Raw genomic sequence first — 21,966 nt, forward strand, 5'->3', positions numbered from 1 at the left:
ATTTAGTTTGTTTGAAATAAGCTCGTTTTCGTTTCTTAACGAAAAAGCCGAACACGAACCGAACACGAGCTGTTCGCGAACGACGAGTTAGTTTGACATCTCTAATATTAATATATAAAAATAATATTATATATTAATTATATAACTTATATTATATAAATATACAATATCTATATTAGTATATTACTACTATAGTATATTAATATATTATTATTATTATTTTATTATATATTATAATTTATAAAATTTAATGTTTTAAAATATAATAAATTTTTTATATATAATTATTTTATATTATTTTATATTTCAAACAATAACGATTCGAACACGAACGAACGCATCACTGTTCGTGTTTGGTTCGTTTAACTAACCGAACGAAAAAAATTTGTTCGTGTTTGTCTCGTTTATTTATCGAACGAATCGAACACGAACTCATTAACGAACGAACCGAACACGAACTGTCGTAGCTATCTAGACGAACCCATAATGGCTGTTGGCTGGCGATCCAGATATCTTCGGGCCGATCCCTGAACTTAGCCAGGGCGGACCTCCGATAGCCGGGGGTGACCGAAAAAGGTGAGAAGAAAAATGTAATCTCTCACTGCCTTCTGAATCCTTTCAGCATAGCTTCACCGATGGATTGATTGCTACATTATTTCAACAGTCCTCTTCACTCATTTCTTTTTGCGTTGCAAGTTTTTCTTGCCATGCATGTCTCTTTTCCTATCTTCGAAAGTCTTGATGCCTCAGCTCCTGAATGAATTTATGTATTTTGTCCTACATCTAGGTTTAGATTACGGACCTGAAAAGAAGAGCGAAATGGTGTTTTGGACTGAAGTTTTCAGGTGTTTGGAGTCCGTGCTTTTGTTTATTTGATTTATTGGGGTTGCTTGCTTTACTAAAAATTGCGTTGACAGTCCTACATTTGTTGAATTTTCACTCGAAGCAGGCATATCATAATATTGTTTTATTGTTTTAGTTAAGATCTGAGCGGTGTTTAGTTGAAATTGAGTTTGCAGGAAATTAGGTCATGCACAAAACAGACAAAAATCATTCAAACACACTGAGAAAACTCAAAATTTCAACTAAGCTCCAATCTTTTTACATATAGTTCATGATAAGTATTATAGTATATAAATAAAAATTCTGTGGTATGTGTGTAAATAAATGCATTTTATTGTACTCTCAATTCATCTTTGCTACAGACCGTGAGTTTCTCACCAAAAAAAAAAAAAAAAGCTTCACATTTTATTAAAGTCAAGACACAAAAAGGATAAACCAGAAAAAAAGGCTGAGGAACCACGGTAAAAATTGAAATCACGGTTTGAAACGGAGTTACGAAACGCTTCTTCCAAACCCTCCAAAATCCTGTTCCATTCCCAACCGTGGGTCAAAAAATGGAAACAAAAACAGCCTTAATGTTATTGAAGAAAAGAAAGTGCAAAGTAAAATTAAATCTTTTGGGCCTATTCATTTGGGAGCAAATACTGCATATTGTAAGGCAGATAGTTGAGTGATGTAAAATAAGTTGGCAGGAAAAAAGTAGACAAAAGATAATATAGCTTGAAACTGAAAAAAAAAGACTTACCCTCATTGAGCATGCGGCGTGAATAAATGGAGAACTGATAGATCCAATCATAATTAGTTGGGAAAGGTTAATGAAAATGATGCCTATTTTCAATATTGACCACGAAAACAATTTTAAATACAGCCTGATGGTTTAGTCAAGGGCCTTTGAGAGAAGATAGTATCTGAAAGAACTTATTCCAATGGAAATCTTATCTCATTCTTTTCATTACATCATACATCTCACCCCAAGCTGTTTTGGCTAGTTTTGATTTTATCATAACCAGTTTCTTGTCACTTATACATTCTTTTGAACATTGTTTTGTATGCTGATTAATGGCTTCTTCTTTCCATGAGGTTCTAATAGGATTAAAAGGTGCCATTTTGCTATAAAGGTGCACAAAAGGTTACAGTTTTGTGAAGAAAACTTGAAGAAAGTTTGACCATGTCAAGAATTTGTTTGCATGCTTTGAATAGGTATGGTTCTCATGCTGGATCATCACACTTACATATGCACAGTATGAATATTTCAAAGTTCAGGTGGAATTACTTTCAAATAGCATCATGCTTCAGTGAAGGAAAGAATTATGAGGCAAAAGCCTTACATCATACATTGGAGGAAAATGATACACCATTTCCATTATCTTTCCACAAGATTAAACAATGCAGTAATAGTTTCTCTAAAAAAAATTATATTAGATCCTTAAACAGCCTTTGTTTGATGAAAAAGGATTTACATTTACAACATCACTATCTCCCATTGGGCATGCCGTTTTCTTGTCGTTCCTACTCATCTGATGTCAGCAGCAATACAGATGGCCTTCAAAATGGCAATCCAACTGATTATACAAAAGAAACAATAGAGAAAACTAATGATTCTGAGTGGAGTGATATTTTGAATGATGCTCATCAGTTTGTGGTTGGTGCTGTTTCCTACACAGGAAGAAAAGTGAAGGAGGTTTCCAATGATGTAACTTCTTACATGCAACAACTGTATGATTCACATCCATATATGGAGAAAGTACTAATCCCTGTTGGTGGCACTATGGCAGCAACATTGCTAGCATGGTTTGTTATGCCTAGGATTTTTCGAAAATTTCACAAGTATGCAAGTCGGAATCCTTTTGCATTATTTTCGGGAGGCTCAATTGTGGAAGAAATTCCTTATGAGAAAAGTCTTTGGAATGCTTTGGAAGATCCCGCTAGATATCTTATTACTTTCATGGCATTTTATGAGTTGTGAGATTCTTTCCATTTATTCTACATTGCATTTTCCATTTATGTTCTTGATGCATATTTCGTTACTTTCAGTGCCTTTTTATTTGTTAATTTTTATGAACGAGTCATTCATATGTTATGCTTCAATGATCTTTTTCTTTCTTTTTTTTGTGTCATTTGAAGTTGATTGAGTGAATGCCTTCCCTTTATATTCAACGCATTCCAGTATGTAAATTGCTAGAAGTATGTATTCTACATGGTTGGATTAGCAAAGGAAACTAAATGAATTGATCATTATTGACGTTATTTTGTCCTTAGATATTATTTTGCTGATTGTAATAGTCTATAGGCTATGACTCGTCTGTGTAGAAGCTTTAGTAAAGAGAAAACAAAATACAGGAGGCAGAGAAAAGAGAAAATTAATTAAAATGCTCTTTCTTTCTTTTCGGAAGTTCCATGTACTTCCACCTGGCATGATAACACGGTATCTCCATACTAAAAGAAACATTATTAAAGCTGTGAAAAATGTGGTTAAATTAACTGAATTATAAGTGGCGGTAAACTTCCTTTGCAGGAACATTACATTAGATCACCCCTCCTTTCAAACAAAACTCATGTCGCGTAAATGTATTTGTGTGTGGGCTTCATCCGATGGATGGTAAGGGTAGATTTTTGAAACGTTGAAAGTAGAAGATATAAGAATATCATGTGGCAAATCTAGAATAGAAGCGTTCTCATTTATGACTTACTTATAGTAAAGGGGTTGAGTTTAATGAGCTCAATGTGGAATAGTGGTCTGCATTATTTGCTTATAACAAGAAAATCAAATTGAATCAAATTATTTGAACGATTTGATTTGGTTTTGAGATTAGCGGTTTGAATATTCTTTTTATCAATGAAATATTTGGTTTTGAGATTAGCGGGGTTTTCATCCTTTTTTTGGGTAAAATAAAAAAAAATCAATTAAGTAGTAATATATTAAAACCCATTTTGCACTTTCCGTTTTGGTTTGGCTTCATCTTCTCCATTTGAACTTTCATGAAAGTAACTAGTTTTTTTCTAATTATATATTTTTAAACATGTCTTTTGCTTATCAATTATAAAAAATTGCATAATCTATATAAATTTTGCAAATAAGTTTCAAATATAGTTAATTTTCATTTATCCAAAACCAAATCGAAATAATTGAACGAAATTGTTGTTCTGTTAGTTTAGTTATGCATTTTTTTATCGATTTTGGTTACATTTTTGGACATTTAAAATCAATTGTTTTTGCAAATTTATCATTCAAATCATCCAAATTGACCAAATGGACACCCCTTGCTTGGAATAGGCGAATGATGGGAACATTTCTTTGCAAAATCTGATCATAACAAGATTTCCAATATGAAACATCTTATGACATTTGCTTGTTGCTTGTAATCAGTGCTGGAATTTGTTATTCTAGTTCGAACTTCGTGCATTAGGTGAGTGGCATCTTAGGCCATAGAGGTAGCAACTCTACTTTTGCTTTTTGGCGGCACGACAAGGTCCACCGTATGATTTGGCATTTTTGAATAAAAAAATTATAAAGGGCTCTTCTCAGTGGAACAATTAGTCATGGAGCTATATATGGATTCGACTTCGCTCAATATGTAGTTCCATTGTTTAGGATGATATTGCACTAAACGGGAAGCATATTTCCAAGGATATGATTAACGATTTCAGTTTGTCCATCTTTTTTTGAGTGGTATGCTAAAGTTAATTGAAGTGTAGTTCACAAATGTTTCCAATACTCCCTTAAAAAACTACTTACAAAATTAACATCTCGATCACAAGTGATGCTCTGAATGAACAATTTCATGGTAGAATAGACGGGCAATATGGAGTCTGTCAAAAATTTTTTTTGCTAGCTACAAAATGGGCTATTTTGAAAAAAATCAACAACACCATTATATAATTAGTTCCTCTTTCAGTCATTGGTAATCACAAAATAAAATTTAAGCTAAGTTCTTTCCAAAGTTGATTCTGAAATAGGTAATGGTGTGTATAACTTGGTATTCTGAGTCCTGCCTTTATAAATTAGACAGATTAGACACTTCTCCACGAATATGGGGACATATCTTCTCAGCAGTTGACACAAAATCGATCTTTAAGATGAACTAGGGTCTTCTCTCACTCTATTTGCGCGGCTAGACCACTTGCATGCATTTCTCTAATAAGCTATACATGCAAGGGTGTATTCAGGGCACACAACTGGTTCCCTTTGGATAGGTACCAATAGCGCTGGGAGTAGTCATCAATGGGTTAGCTAGATTGTACTATGTCCATATGGCCTAGAAATCTTGATCTTCGGCATACATATCTTTAAGGCATTTGAGGTTGGTGACTAATGATTTTAGCGTGGTAAGAAGAGTGGACCGCTTGCTAAGAGCGCCCACCACCCTGTTTTGTGGATCCAATTTGCGTTTCAATGCAAAGTTGAATTTTTTGCAAGATTGGACTCCATTTGGCATGCATACTGATAGCTTTTTTTTGAGAATTGAGGAACTGTGAAGCTTGATGATCATTGCATAGAGTGAAATCTTGATGTAGTAGTGTTCACATTGCTTAAGTGCATGAATGATAGCTTACAGTTCTTCTTGGTATATTGTCCACTTCTTTGTTGGACACAATTTTTTGCTAAGAATACTACAGGGTGAGATTCTTGAGTTAAAACTGTGCATATTCCTGCTATCGAGGCATCAATATCCACTTGGAAATGTTTGTTGAAGTCAAAGTTAGCTATAATAGGAGTTGTAGTGAGCGCCTTTTTAATGATTTCAAAGCTATTTAATTGCTCTTTACTCTAGCTATTACTCTTTGATTTTAAGCAATCAATCGCATGAGCCATGACTATACTAGGACTCGTATGAACTAATGATAAAAGTTGGTTAAATCATAGAAACTACGGACATTAGATAGGGAAGTGGGTGTTGGCCATTCTCGGATGGCTGAGACTTTGTTGAGGATTCGTTTGAAGTCCTATAACTATTATTATGAAACCAAGAACTTGTACATTGCACATAGTGAATACACATTTGAATATGGAGCTTGTGAGGTTGTAAAGCTCCAAAGATTTTAGACAAGTGTTGCAAGTGATCTTCAAAAGAAGCACCATGGACCAATATATCATTGAAATAAAATGCACAGAATAATCCCAATTTAATACCTTGTTCATTTTTTGCATAAAGGTAATTGGTGTATCGCACAACCCGTATTGCATGACTTTCCACTCGTGTAGCCCTTCATGCATTTGAATGCTATTTCCATTAGTCCCTAAGTCGAATTTGTCTAAAATGTCTTCTAGTTTCGGCATTGGAAATCGATATTTTAGTTTGATCTTGTCGATAGCCCTACATCAATCCACGTGCACCAAATTTCCTTTTTTTTTGGGCAAAGAAGCATCGGGAAAGCATAATGACTCGAACTACTTTGAGTTAGTTGTTTATCTAACAATCATTGATTCGCCCTATAAAATCTGGTGCTCTCTAAGATCCATGTGGTAGTGTGGCAAGTTGGGTAGCGGAGCACCAGGTGTGTAGTAGGATAATACTACTATTAATTTGGTTATGTGTTTTTCAAGGTTTAACTAAGGTCATGATGCAACATAGGTTGAGATTGACCGACTGACAAAATCAGCACATATCCTTATGAGACATATTCAATTGACAAGTTAACATAGTTATACATATATGAGATTGTCAGATTGTATGAAACATCAAAGATTATCATTTTTGATCATAATTACAGATTTACATTAAGATTATGGAGAGATATCCATGAGGATTTGGGGATCAAGGTAAACTTTGATTTAATGTTTCACCTCAAACAAATGGTCAGTCTGAGAGGACGATTAATTTTTGGGAGGAACTGTTGAGATTAAGTGCACTTGATTTTGAAGATGAGAAGATTATATATATTTGATGATTAAGCTTATCCATAATAATAGCCTCTATTTTGGTATTAGCATAGCACCATATGAGATATTATATGTCAGGAGGTGCAAGTCTCATATGTATTGGATAGAGGTTAGCGAGCAGATTGATGAGTCCTGAGTTAGTAGATAGTGTCATTGAGAAGATTAGATCAATCAAAGAAAGACTGAGAACAACACATAGATAGAGAAATTATTATAATCACAAGCCTTGATCGTTTGAGTTTCAAGTGGTTAGCTTTGTTTTTTTTAAAGTTACCCCTACAAAGGATGTGAGTAGATTTTGTAGAGAATGTAAGTTGGATCTGAGATTTGTTGAGTTTTTGGAGATAATCAGTATAGTTGGCAAATCTGCTTACAAGTTATTACTACGTATTACTGTCAGAGTTTTGAGAAAAATAAGCCGAATGCCTTTTCCTTAGCTTTCATTGCTATAAATAATGATTTGTACAATCTATTTTAGGTACATAATAAAGTGCATAATCTATTTTAACTAACTTAATAATATATATTCTTAATCTAAATATTCAGCTAAAAGGAAAATAAATCAGAATAAAGACATTGGAAATAATTTAAATAAGAAAGCTCTTAATTATAGAAAGCTCCTAGTTTAGCTGTCTGATTTCCGTCTTTCCTGATTGACATCCCCCCTCAAATTGATGCTGACTGATCAAGCATCAATTTGTCAATAAGAAACTTTGCCGGGACCAACAATCCTCAAGCTGTGAGTGTCGATGCCGAAAGTGCCGAAGCCGAAAGTGCCGAAGCCTCAGAGACAACTCCTGAACCTAATATGATTTGAGCAAAAAAAAACAAGAAATCCTCTATCATTGCTATTCAGAAATTCGAATAATAGCCACAAAAAGGATTCATGTCCAGTTACATGATCCAAGTGCTACCAATCATAGCCCACAAGTAGGATCCATTTACACGATTCAAATGCTACTGATCATTGCCGACAAATAAGATCTATTTACACGATCCAAATGCTGCCGATCATAGTCGGCAAGTAGGATCCGCGTTCTGTTATACTATCCAAATGCTATTGATTATTCCTGCGACTACAAGGACGATTTGTTCCTTGATCTTCACGCCAAAAGTGCTGAAGTCGAGATGCCGAAGCTGTGAGTGCCAATTGCTGTTTCTCAGAAACAAACTTGAACGAAGGAACTTTTGTGGATGCGCGAAAATGACAGGCACACTCCAATTGTCGTTGGTGTTCATAGGAAAGCTGGTATGAGTTGTCGGTAACACAAGGCTGCCTGTTGAACATCTTCAATCTCTCAATAGCTAATCCAAAGGAATGCCTGAAGAAAATACGAGCTCCAATCCAGCATTATTTGCATAAATTTCAGAATTTGTTGTATAAGGGACGACGAACACAAGATATGAAGGTAAATAGAAGCACTTAATCACCTCAAGAACTTACAAAATAATCATAAACAAAGCCTTCAATTTGAAGAATCGTTCGGTATAAATCAAAATCTAGAAGTGGGCGGATCAAATAATTCCTATAAATAAAATCTTCATACAAATTTAAGGCTCGAAACCCCCAAACAAATAATCAATTTAGCACCAGCTAAAAAATATTATGATCGATCAACAAAAAAACAAACAAATTCAGCTCGCAAATCAAGATCTATAGATATCGAAACAAGAATCACAAAACCACAAATTTCAAAACCCTAGCCCTAGAACAGACCAAGGCCGACGAAGATAACAAGATCCTGTAACAATCAAAACGAGATAGATAACGAAATCGGACGCGATGCGCCTTGGATTCAAGGATCTAGAGCACAAACCAATCTCAATCGAGATTGGATCGAGATCTCAATTTTGGGACGGAAAAGACCAAAAGGGGCCTTGTCAGATGGGCGAATCAAGCCAAAATTTGTGGGAAAGGAGTCTTGACGGTCTCTAACGGCAATTGATGGTTAGGGCAAAAATTTGGCTCTGATACCATGTCAAAGTTTTGAGAAAAATAAGCTGAATGCCTTTTTCCTTAGCTTTCATTACGATAAATAATAGTCTGTAGAGTCTATTTAAGGTACATAATAAAGTGCATAATCTATTTTATGTAACTTAATAATACATATTCCTAGTATAAATATTCAACTAAAAGGGAAGTAAATCTCAATAAAGATATTGAAAATAATTTAACTAAGGAAGCTCCTAATATAGAAAACTCCTAATTTTGCTGCTTAATTTCCGTCCTTCCTGATTGACAATTACTACCAAATTATATATCTGATAAGCATGATATGTTCTATATATCTGTGCTAATAAATGTGTTACTGATGTTGATCATAGACTTTCTAAGAGTGATGTTGATTATAGACCAAATTTAACATATTTAGAGGAATCTGAACATATTTGGCATATGATGTGGGATAGTTGAGGAGCAAACAGATCTAAACAGTTAAAATTTAGTGGGAGGATAGATCAGAAAAATAAGTCATACGAGAAAAAAGGCTAAAATAAGACAAATCTACTTAGATTTATTTTGATAGGCAGTTAAACGTGAATGCGTGGTTGATATTTTTTAAAAGGGGAGAATTTAACGATTACTCATGCATGTATGGGTGCACTTGTAATGATCTGATTTAAAATTCATTAATCTTGTATGTTTATTTTGTATTTATTGGTTTTCTATAAGTTTTAAACTTGATTTTATATTCTGATTTATTCGAATATTTTTCATAATTTTGATTTGGACAATTTTGATTAATTGATATTTACCATATTGTATTCAGTTAAATTCTCTGAATGTATTTTATGTCTGATTCATATAGTATCTTCATCATGTTATAGAGCACTCTCAATTTTATTTTAAATATATTTTAAACTATTTTTTTAGCATCATAGTTATGAAACAAAATGTTTCTTGCTGTATTAGTTTTTCTTAAGTAATTTGTAAATATTTGTGAATATTGATTTTTTTGTAAATTATTTTTTCACCAATATGCTTTAGGCACAATGTAATATTTATTGACTATTTCTACATTTTGTTTGGAATACTATAATTCAAATTATAATAGACTTTATATAAAAATTATAATAAGAATAAAATACTTCTTATAGTTATATTTATCTTTTTTTATTTAATATTTCTTAAAAAATATTTTTTATAAATTGCCTAACACACTCTTCAGGATTAAATTTCCCATGCTTTTTTGAACTTTAATGTGACTTGCTAGAAAGAGAAAGGGAGGGGAAGAAAGGGGTTTAGATGACTATTTCTGACTTTTGCTAAACCTAAGATGACTTTGCTGTGTTTGTGAAATAAAAGGTAAATAAATTTTCTTTTAAATAAATTTTGTGAATTAATCAATTGTTGGGATCTTGACATGATGCGGCCTGTCTTGATTTGACAGTTCGCATTGGATCGAGTTGTGACACATTTGACATTCCACTAAGGTTGATATGATTTACCAGTATGGATGCCAAGCTTTGAGTTTTAAGAACTTGGATTTTTTCGGTATCTCTAGCAAAAATTTGAGGAACTTGAAGGTAAGCTCTTCGGTTTGTTGTGTGAGATTGACCTACACCATCCATAGACATTCTAGACTACTATGATCATCAATAGTTGGGTGTTTACTCATTTTCGCCATGCTCACATCACTGGCTCTGATGCCACTATAGTGTAGAAGCTAAAATAACTAGAAACAGAAAACATGTAGAGAAGATAAATTGAGTTTAAAGGGTATTTCTTCCTTTTCAGATGTTTCGTGAATAAATCCTTTTTATAATTCTACTTAGACCTGATATGATAACACGATATTTCCATACTAACAGAAAAATATTAAAATTGCAACAAAACATGGTTAAATAACTGTTGGAATACATGCTTAGCACTGCTTATTGAGTCTATGTTTAATTGAGTCAAAATTGTTCCTTAATCTTATGAGTTAGTTGCTACTTTTCTTGATTTTGTTTCTTGTTATTTTCTTGGCTGATTTTGGGTTTTTTTCTTGGAAGCTTGTTATTAGCTCCAAGTTTAAATATTGTAAGGCTACACAAAAAGTGTGTGGTTCTAATTTTCCCTTCAATCTACATCAATTCTCTTAAATTTTCTCTTCTTCCTTATTTCAAGAAACTAACAATTTGGTAAGAGAGCTCTCTTCTTAAGGGACATGTGTGCAAGTTTGAGCAGTTATGGAGAACGAAACTAGTTTTTCCTCAGTTGCTTCACCAGTGTTTGATGGAGACAACTACCGGATCTGGGCAGTCCTCATAGAGACATATCTGGAAGCTTTGGATCTCTGGGAAGCAGTGGAAGAAGACTATGACATTCATCATCTCCCTGAAAATCCCACCGTAGCACAAAATGAGAAGAAGACAAAGAAGTCGAAGGCAAAAGCCTGCCTGTTTGCTGCAGTTTCCTCCACGATCTTCACTCGTATGATGTCGTTGAAAATGACAAATGGGATTTGGGATTATCTCAAATCCGAGTATGAAGGAGAGAAGGAGATGAAGATGAAAGAATTCGAGGGATGCAGGTGCTAAACTTGGTTCGTGACTTTGAATTGCAAAAGGTGAAGGAGACAAAAATCATAAAGGAGTACTCTGACAGACTACTCAACATAACAAATCATGTCAAATTATTGGGTTTTTCTCTGAAAGATTCAAGGATTGTTTAGAAAATCCTTGTAACAATGCCTGAAAGATTTGAGACTACAATCACCACCTTAGAAAACACGAAGGATTTGTCAAAGATTGCTTTGACAGAACTCTTAAGTGCTTTACAAGCATAAGAGCAGAGACGTGTAATGAGGGAAGAATGAGTCGTCGAAGGAGCTCTACCAGTCAAGCGTCAAGATGTTGAAAAGAATAGGTGCCCCAAGAACAAGAAGTTTCAAGCTACAAGTGGACAAAGCTCTGCACCTGAGAACAAAAGCAAAACTAAACTTAAAAGACTAGGAGTAAAAAACGATTACCCTTCATGTCAACATTGTGGCAAGAAATGTCATCCTCCTTTCAAATGTTGGAGAAGACTAGATGCAAAGTGCAACAAGTGCAATCAATTGGGACATGAAGCTATCATTTGCAAGAATAAAGATCAATGACAAGGAGATGAAACACAAGTGGCAGATCAAAAAGAAGATGAACAACTTTTCGTTGCAATTTGTTTCACGAGTTATGAAACAAGTGAAAACTGACTCATTGATAGTGGCTGCACTAATCATATGACACACGACAAGGAGTTGTTCAAGGAATTGAAGAACACCGAGTCCAAGAAGGTCAGAATTGAGAATGCTGAATATATTGCAGTCAAAGGAAAGTGCACCGTAGCCATTGCAAGCTGTTCAGGAACCAAGTTGATCACCGAATGTTCTCTATGTACCAGATATTGATCAGAACTTGCTCAGTGTTGGTCAATTAATAGAAAAGGGATTCAAAGTGATGTTTATGGAGAAGGCTTGTGTGATAGAGGATGCTACATACCAAATGATGTTTGAAGTTAAGTGGCAGGGAGAAGTTTTTCACTCAATCCAATGCAGGTAGCAATTGGGATGACTAAGCATGTGAAAGTTGATGCAGGGCTGAGGAAATTAGAACTGGAGTCAACCTTACAGAAAACACTTCCCAATGAAAGTTCTGTAAACCATGCCCATTTATTAGAAGTTTCATTGATTAATGAGAGTAATGAAGGCCATTAGATGATCTAATGATAATGAAGGAAACACTTCGAGTTAAAGATGAAGAACTTCAACAATTAGCCAAAGAATTACGTGCAAGAGATTCAACCATACATGAGTTAGCAGACAAGTTCACTGAGACAGCTCAAGCTGCTGAAGTAGCTGCATCTGCAGCTCTTGCTATGGATAAAGAGAGGAGACTTGCTTCCATAGAAATTGAACAACTGACCAATGATTCAAATAAGAAACTTCAAGAAATCATTTTTAAGTTAAAAGAATCTGAAGAAAAGGTTGCAACATTTAGCAGAGATAGAGAGCAAGAAAGACAGCGAGCATCAGGAGAATTATGTTGCAGCCATATTGGATGCTGTGAGAGCAAAAGCCGCAAAACAAGAAGCACTGATGAGACTAGATGTTGTCAATGGGGAGGCTGAAAAGAATTACAAGAAGGCAACAAAGGTTTTGGAGCAGCTTGAGGCTGCTCAGGCAGTGAAATCAGATATGGAGGCTGAGCTAAGGAGGCTTAGGGTGCAGTCAGATCAATGGAGAAAAACAACTGCAACAGTTCTCACACCAGGGAACAATGGCTGAATAGTTGAGAGGATGGGCTCTCTTAAATCAAACTACAACTGACTGCTCCCTGGGAAGCTGCTAAGATCCCCTTTCTCTGACGACTTGGATGATGATTCTCCCTACAAAACAAGTGCTGGAAGAGAAACCCGAGTCAACCTCAGGCTTCATCAAAACGGTGCCAATGACGAAACATGCAGACTTGGAAGACAAATGACAATATGCTGAGGAAAATCTTAATGGATCTCAATCTGGAGCAGATATAAAGCACTGAGAATTTTGTTGACAACCAAGCTGTCATTTCCATTTTCTATAATTCTGTGTTTCATAGGAAAACTAAGCATTTCAACATCAAGCTATTTTTACTAAGAGAAGTACAGCAAGAAGAATTTGTGACTCTGGTTTACTGCAAATCTGAAGATCGGTTGGCAAATTTGCTTACAAAGTCACTTACTATCAGCAAGTTTAAGAATCTAAGGCAGAAACTTGGTGTTCGTAGATCCTAAAGCAAGGAGGAGTGTTGGAATACATGCTTAGGACTGCTTATTGAGTGTAGGTTTATTTGAAGGAGTCAAGTTTGTTCCTTAATCTTAGGAGTTGCTATTTTTCTTGATTTTGTTTCTTGTTATTTTCTTGGTTGATTTTTGGGTCTTTTTCTTGGAAGTTTGATATTAACTCCAAGTTTAAATATTATAAGATTACACAAAAGGTGTGTGGTTCTAATTTTCCCTTCAATCTACAACAATTCTCTTAAGTTTTCTCTTCTTCCTTATTTCAAGAAACCAACTATAACATATATATAAGTGGCGTTACACTTGTGGAAACATTACACGTATTATTCTATTGCTTAGGTCGTACAACAATTTTTTTATTCATGAACCCTCTTCTGTAGAAACATAGAAATATGTTTTTGTATTATTAGAAATATCAATTTGAAGAAAAGAAAAATATCAAACATAAAATTGATACCTGTGGCCATGTGACTCATGCCAATGTAAGGTCTAAGGAAGTGTTGATGCCCTAAGCTCTACCCTGCTTTACAGAGAAGCTATTTTCATGATTCAAATCCATGACTTCTTGGTTAATCAGCCATCTTAATCATTTCTATAGGATTGCGCTCATCAAATAGAAGATTTTTCTAGCAACTTTGCAAGCATATATATTATCCAGCGCATATTGCTTGGGTGCAATATCTGATTCCTGGCGCCTTGCACCTTATTTTATTTTTTATGCCTTCTCAAAGAGGGTTCCCTGGAAATTTAATCTTGCCATTAAAACGAACGATGAGAGGAATCTTGGTTTTTTTTTCAGGAATTCATTGGTTGGGTGTTGTTGACTCTCCTTTTTAAGTGAAGAGGTCAGAAGTTCAAATCTCCTGTCCTTGAAAAAGGAATCTTAACGCTTGGTCATTTTAACAGATAGTCATATGCAGTTGGAAACGTATAGGTTAATAATGATAAGGGAATGATATGGTTTGCTATAATAGGATTTTAAGATCTTTGGCATGCAAGTTTTTTCTATTAAAAATTTCACATAGAACTAGAGTCTAGAACTTTAAGCGGAATTTTCAAATGAATAGAAGAAATAATTTATAGGGAAAACGTGAGGACTGAATAAAATTTGTTGTGGACTGCAAAACTGAATATCCTTTTTTAACATATGTTAGGTTGTGATAGTTCACATCTTTCCCCATTTATATGCTATTAAAATCTCAAACGTTTTGGTGTGCAACTGTGTGATGTAGAGTAAATATATATAGCAGGTATGGCGCTGTGGCTGTTGAAGAAAGTGTGAAGGTATTTATTTATCATTTCTTATCTTTTGATGAGTCCCGTTACATTCCTTCCAATATAAGCTAGATTGATGGCCAACCTTAAAATAGTGAATCTATCTATCTATCTATATATTATATATATAGATATATATCATCGACAGCTGTCTCTGCTAGGGTTTCGCCCGATGGCAATTCCCGACGACGATTCTTCGATTTCTTTCTTTTCACGACGACGTTTTCACGTGCTTGCAGCTCTCTCTCTACGACACTCGCTCGCATTCGTCTCTCTGTCGACGACGCTCGCTCGAAGCTCGTTTGCCGTCTCGGTTCGCGTTGTCTCTCTCGTGCTCGACGACGCGTCTGTTGCCCTGCCCGACAGACAGTTTCCTTGAAGTCTGCTCGCCTCTTTCTTGCGACTCGTCTAGCCGCTCAAATCTGACGTGGTCATCTTTCCTGTGGAGATGACCTCGACGATCCGTTCTTATGCCACTGCCCTTGCGGCGACCTTCGTATTCCTACTCGCGCTCCTCTTTTAGGTTCAAAGCCTAGTTTTTGTTTCGTTAAGTCCTACATTGTTCCATAATCTTTCCCCAAGGCTTTTGAAGGTGGTGGTGATCACACTTTCATTAAAAAACTTGGTAAAAAGAATGGGAAGTCTGCTCTTATTCTCACTGAGGTTGAAACCAGTACTCTTGCGTCTTCTTGGCGTTTTGCTCTAATGGGTAAATTCCTTTATGGTCACCCAAAATTTGAGATCATTCGGAAATGTTTTGATGCTATGAAGCTATTGGGGAGTTGGAATTTTGACTTACTTAACAATCGACATATACTTATTCAGTTATCTCACGATGCCGATTACACTTGTATTTTTTCTCGTAAAGTCATCAAGATCGACAATTGTTTTATGAAAATTCTGAAGTGGACTATCGATTTTGATCCAAAAGCGGAGTCCCCTGTCATTCCTGTTTGAATAAAGTTTCCGGGGTTAAATTTATATCTGTTTAACTTGAAAGTTCTCTACTTCTTAGCAACTGCTTACGATAAGCCTCTCAAGGTTGATAGTCAAACATTTGTTGTTTCCATACCCTCTGTGACTTGTGTGTTAGTTGAGAGAGATATCACTCAACTAGTTCCGGATGAGGTATGAATTGGAACCACTCTTAACGAGTATTGACAAAAGGTTGAAATAGAACCACACCCTCCTTATTGCTCTCATTGTAGTATGTTTGGCCATAGTTCTACTATCTGGTATCGCTTGCATCCTCATTTAAGATCGGATATCGCTAAAGGTCAACCGCCTACCATCCTTGCTGAGAAGGTGCAACTCGATCATCTTTCTAACACGACAGTTCCTGATGAAGAACATCATACTCAAACCGTTCTAGCCCTGGATGCTCCTGCTTGTGAACAAGCTGCCAGTTTGGAGCATGGTACTTTGAAGTCCCATGAAGCATCTCCCCATACTACAAGTACAGATCTAAACATATTTATACCACTCACTGTTATTGAAGAAAACTCACTTACATGCCAAAACACGAGAATACTCTTTTGATCCAATAAAAGATCAACTGGTACAAAAAGTAGTTTTTTCTAATGTTCAACAACCTACACATGTCCAACACATTTTAGACCAATCCACTGATCAGGTGAGTCAATTTTCAGATGAGGAATGACAGGTCTATTTCAGGAGGAAGAAGAAGAATGAAGACCGACTCGAGCTCAAGAACTTTTTGAACGATACATTGGTTACTACTGACAATGACGCTCATTTTACAAATTTGTTAACGGGGTCCTTAGAATTAGAGGCAGTGTCATAACAAAATTAGGTCGCTCTCTAGCTACCTGATACTACGTGTTTTGACACTTTTGATTTTTTCTTTAGGTCTCTCATGTATTTTTTTTGTATTTTTTTGAAATTATTTGCATGTGGTGGCTTTCGTGTGGGCAGGGTGCTATGCTTGGGCCCTCTCACACAATCTATCTCTATTCTTCTTTATATATATATATATATATATATATATATGATGTGCCGTCGTCTCCACTCTGCTAGGTTTTCGCCTCATGGTGAATCCTAGCATCTGCTGCTTCGACATCTCTCGCGTCTCTGCTTCATCTTTCGTAGTCGGCTTCTCGCGTCATCTGCCGCTTTCTGCTCGAGCTAATTTCGTAGGGGTCCTCGTCGTCCGCTTCTGCGATTTCAACAGGCTGCGTCCTATTCGCTGCAGGCTATAGGGTGTCATTTTGCTTGAACTGATTTCGTAGGGCTTCTTCAAAGGGGTTTCCGCTCCTCGTCTATTTGTTGCAGGCTGAAGGGCGTCTAAGGTTTCCACTTCTGCTCCCAGTTTTCTGGATTCGAACTTTGCTCTCTTCTTTGCTTTCTTCACTGTTCTTAACGTCGCACCTCCATCTATTGGGGATGAATTCAGACAGATCGTATGGTGCTGCCCTTGCAGGTGTCCACGCCTTAGGTACACCTAAACCGTGCTCTTTCTCTCCTTCGTTTGAGTGGGAGGAGGATATCAAGAAACTTGGTAGGAAGAATGAGAAGCCTGCCATCTTCTTTACAGAAGCTGAAGGTATTCAACTTGTTTTCTCCTGTCGACTTAATTTGGTCGGGAAAATTCTGTATGAACATCCCAAAATGGAGCTGATACGTAAGGAATTTGAGCTTATGTATCTTGCTATGGAGTGAAAAATTTGACTGTTAGATGGAAGACAAACTTTCATACAAATTAATAATGAAGAGGATTACACGCGTTTATTTACTAGAAGAATAATCTGAATTGATAATAGAACAATGAAAATTCTGAAATGGTATGTGGATTTTGACTCCCAGACGGACCTCCAATCATTCCAGTTTGGATTCGCCTCCCTGGTCTGAAATTTCATTATTTTACTTAAAAAGTTTTGTACGCTATTGCCTCAGCTTATGGTAAGCCACTCAAAACGGACATTCCTACTTTTAATCTTTCCTGCCAATCGGAAGCTAGAGTACGTGTTGAAAGAGACATCATTTCATTTACTTCTGAGGAAATTTGGTTGGACACACAACATCATGAGTATTGACTAAAGGTAGAGATTGAGCCTTTTCCTTCATATTGTTTAAACTGTCATATGTTCGGCCACTTCAGCTCTCAGTGCCACCATCTACATCCACATCTCAGACCAAAAAAGACACAGTGCTCTGCCAGAGGTAGTGATTTCATCTCCTCCTGATCAGCTCCAAGTTATTGACACTATTGATCATCAAAAGGATACCCTCGAGGACGTCACTATTCTTGCGGACAATATGACAATTATTCAGCCGTCTCTAAAACCTCCTATCGTGGGTGAGAGAGAGATTCTTCAGACCCCACTTGCCCTAAAACCTATCACCCTTATTACAGGTGACAATATTTCTACTGTTTCACTACCGCCTCATTAGGTCGAGCAAGCTGTAACTGCTACTCATGTTAATGGGGATCATGTTGTGCGACAACCTACACCTGTCTGACCAACTTTGGAACAATCTATTGATAAGATGAGTCAATCATCGGATGAGGAATGAAAAGTCTACACATCCAGGAGGAAGAAGAAGATTGAAGACCTACTTAAGCTCAGGAATTTGATGAATGATATTTTGGTTACTTCGGGCAATGACACTCACCTTACTAATTTGTTAGCCGGTTTAATTCTGAGAACTAGAGGCAGAGAGAGGACTAAAGTGGAACGTTCCTAGCACTTTTGCGCCCTTTGGTGGCTTTTTGGTTTTTTATATTTATGTATTTTTGCTTTATTTGAGTTTTATGTGTGTTGTATTGTGTGAGTTGTGCTTTCTTTTAGACCCTCTCATACAACATTTCTGTATCTTTTTCGTTCTAATATATTAGCACTTAGGCTTTTTCTAAAAATATATTTATAACATCTAAATGAAGCAATAAAGGAACTTACATATAATTCAAATTTGGATTTCGTAGTTTCTATGAGGTTCTAGAAGTTTTCGTCCGACTTTGTTTATATTTGAGTGTTTCTGAGTTAATTTTTTAGGAGAATATTTTAATTTTGAACAAAACATTATTTAGAGATTATAGCTTCTAGTTAGGACTTAATGCTCTAGTTTAAATGTTTTCTGCAGGTGCAAGCTCTTATAATTTATTACCCCTCTCAATTACGAGAGAATGTTTTTTATTAAGCCTTGTCAGTAGAGAGTATCAACTCGGGTTGGCAAATTGGTTTCAGTTTTGACTCTAAGTTGACTTGTACTAAAATGCTTAACTCAAACTCAACCCTAAGTTAACTCAATTTGTTAATGCTTGGCCTGATTTTGCTTATTATGGGCCAACATATTTGACTGAATTTGACTCTACTCAAATCAGCTTAAACCAAACCTAACCCTTCTAATATGTTTATTATATGATTTTTTTTATTCAGTTTGATGCAATTAAACTAAATACTTTTTAAATGACCCAAACCTAACCCATATTTGAATAGTAATTGTGTCGAGTTAGGATTATTCGGGTCACTTGAGTCTATATTTTTTTTCCGAATCTAATCATAATTGTAATTGGGTTAACTTAAACCATAAATTTTTAAGCAAGGTTTGGGTCTAATTATTTTGATACACCTAATAGTTAATATGGTCTACAATGTTTAACTTTTAGTAATAGCGACAATTTAGTTTAATGAGAATAATATATTATCTTTGCTTAGAGCAAATGTTCGGGAATCATAATAAATTCAATCAAAATCTCATGATTTTATTTTTTGGTGTTGTTATGGACTTTACGGTCTGTTTAGGGCAGTTGTAGCTATGCTGCTATAGAAGAAGTTGTTGTTGGTGAAACTATGTGTCTATTTGGATAGTTCAACTGTACATCATATGTGCAACTGTTTATGAAATAAACACTGAATTGCTCTTATATACATATGCTATTTGTAAGTTAAACATTTCATAATTAACGCATCCATAACAACAAAAATGAATTTAACAAATTCTTAAAAAGTCACGGGTCTAAAATATTAAATCAAAGTTATACATCACATAACACCGAGTGACAAAAAAATTAAAATTATAAAAGAAACAAGTAATACTATCATAATATCACTTTTAATATTCAAATGGTCAAGTCTATTGGAATTTTTTTTTTAAAGTTACTCTCCACGCTTGGTCAATTGAGAGCTAAAATATCTAAATTTTCGAACATACCACACAACTTTAATGTGTTGACATATCTTACACCAAAATAACAAACTTATGCTTGATATTGTAAGAGACTATTGAAAGCTACACCCCAATTCTTTTGGTCATAATACACAATTCTGATGTATTTACGTATCTAACAGTACTTGCCGTACTTTTATGAGAGCTTAATCAATAATTTTCGGACATATCACATAATTTTGATGTATTCACATATATGAACACCTAAATAATAGCTGATTGAACTCAGAGGAGTGAGCAGTGAGCTAATGGAGAAGGTAAAGTGGCACAACTATAGAAAGAAAAAACCATGACCATACCACATAATTCTCCTTAAACAAATGCTCTACAAACTTATGAGACAATCATACCATGATCACAAAATAACATAAATAAAAAACCAAGATATGATCTAATTAGAACACGAGCTTCACAACTCAGCATTTTAGGTAACATCAAAATCTCAACAAAGCAAACAATGAATGATTAATGAGACACAACAACTCAAAATCATTAATCTCATAGACAACATCTTAGAACACTTTTTAAGCCCAAAATCATCCAAATTGAAGTAAAGTTCACATGAGGTCGAAAGTTTGCTATAGAGAAAAAAAATAAGCTTACTCAGAGAGAGAGAGAGAGAAATACGGGTTTCAAGCTTCTCACTTTTAGTGAGTGGGAAAAAATAAAGATCAACTCAGAGAAAACGAACCACAGTTGAGCAAAGACGCTGAACGCAGGAACTTTGATGCCATAAACGGAGGTTTATCGTGGATATCACAAGGCATATTCAAAATCGTGGAGACGTAAAATCAAAAAGAAAATATAACGAAACATCGGTGTATAGCCAGCCGCTGATCAAGCCAAGAGACCGCGTGTCACAATTTCCACCCCTGTCCCCAAACAACCAAACGGTGTGTTCCAAGAACAAATTGTTCTGGCTCCGCCGCCCCAAACATTACCTTAGTCTATTTAGTACAAATGTACCAGACCCAACCTAATTAAATGGGTATTTTTGCTAAGGAAGCCAATTTTAGGTAGATTTTATATGTTAGAAGAGTTCATTTCCTATCAAGTGTACTATGTAGCATGCATCAAATTTAATTATTGGGGAACATTCGGGCTTAATTAGCAATCATAAAATAGCTGTGCCGTAGTAACCAAGCTAATCACCAGATTGGGGTCGCATGCTAGGTTCTTACGAGTGTGATATTTTTTAATGTTATCACAACAACACACTTGATATGCTATTGACTATTTGAGAGTGCTGGTTAAATTTAAATTTAATGTAATGTGTCTCAATGCATGCAGAATCCATGGTTTTAAGATAATATTTTTGTTATATAAGGTATTAAAGTTTTGTTACATAAATTAAGGCAGAATCAAATTTATATTTTCTTAAAAAGAAGATTATTGTACCTTTAGCTTTATCTGCTCTATTTCATGAGCAGCCGATTGCACCAAGAAAATTTCGAGGTTAAGAGTATTGTCAACCCTAATAATTCACTTGCAGAGGATTGAACCTGAGAAAACTTATATGCATGTGTGTGCCTGTCGACCGTTTTATTGTTCAACTTCACTTTCGTAGTTTGGAAACGGTGATGATTTTGTGATTTTGAAAATAATTTAAATATAATTTTTTTAAAGAAGTAACGTTTTTTAATTTTTAAAATAAGTGAGACCAAACGAGTCTCACATTTTTAATAGTTTAGATGATTTAATACAATACTACAAGCAATACATTTATCCCGAAGAATAAATATATTACTTGTAATAGGGATTTAATCATCTAGACTAAACAATTTGTGACATCCGTTTTGATCTGCGAAATATTTTATAAAAAGGCCAACAAGTTCCCCTATCTAACATAAAAATTAGATAGGGTTTATTTTATCTGGGTTCCTGGTTCCCTATAGAGGCAAGCCCCTATAGTTAATTACATCTTAAATGATCGAAATCACTTAAGATAACTCTCGATTAAGATCAGGTAGTTTTGCTTTCAAGATTTCAAAGTTTAGGTTTTCACGATTAGACATAAGAAAGTCAAATGAGAATGGCTCAAAAT

At 35.3% G+C, this 21,966-nt stretch overlaps 1 protein-coding gene across 7 annotated transcripts in view; it reads left to right on the forward strand.

The window, feature by feature from the left end:
- The first annotated feature begins 480 nt into the window (after positions 1–480).
- Positions 481–21,966, forward strand: part of LOC110025229 (mechanosensitive ion channel protein 1, mitochondrial) — a 68,555-nt gene continuing 47,069 nt past the window's right edge. Inside the window, exons 1-3 of one of the 7 annotated variants that reach the window (XM_020725575.1) lie at positions 481–576; positions 1,934–2,043; positions 2,107–2,805. In XM_020725575.1, the coding sequence (XP_020581234.1) occupies positions 2,012–2,043; positions 2,107–2,805 (731 nt within the window). In that variant the 5' untranslated portion in view covers positions 481–576; positions 1,934–2,011. Of the gene's footprint in view, positions 591–787; positions 846–1,923; positions 2,806–21,966 lie in introns of all 7 variants that reach the window. The other 6 variants (XM_020725577.1, XM_020725573.1, XM_020725574.1 and 3 more) reach the window with 6 other exon arrangements.

Source organism: Phalaenopsis equestris, unplaced genomic scaffold (assembly GCF_001263595.1).
Source record: "Phalaenopsis equestris unplaced genomic scaffold, ASM126359v1 Scaffold000295, whole genome shotgun sequence".
In the NCBI taxonomy this organism is placed as follows: domain Eukaryota; kingdom Viridiplantae; phylum Streptophyta; class Magnoliopsida; order Asparagales; family Orchidaceae; genus Phalaenopsis; species Phalaenopsis equestris.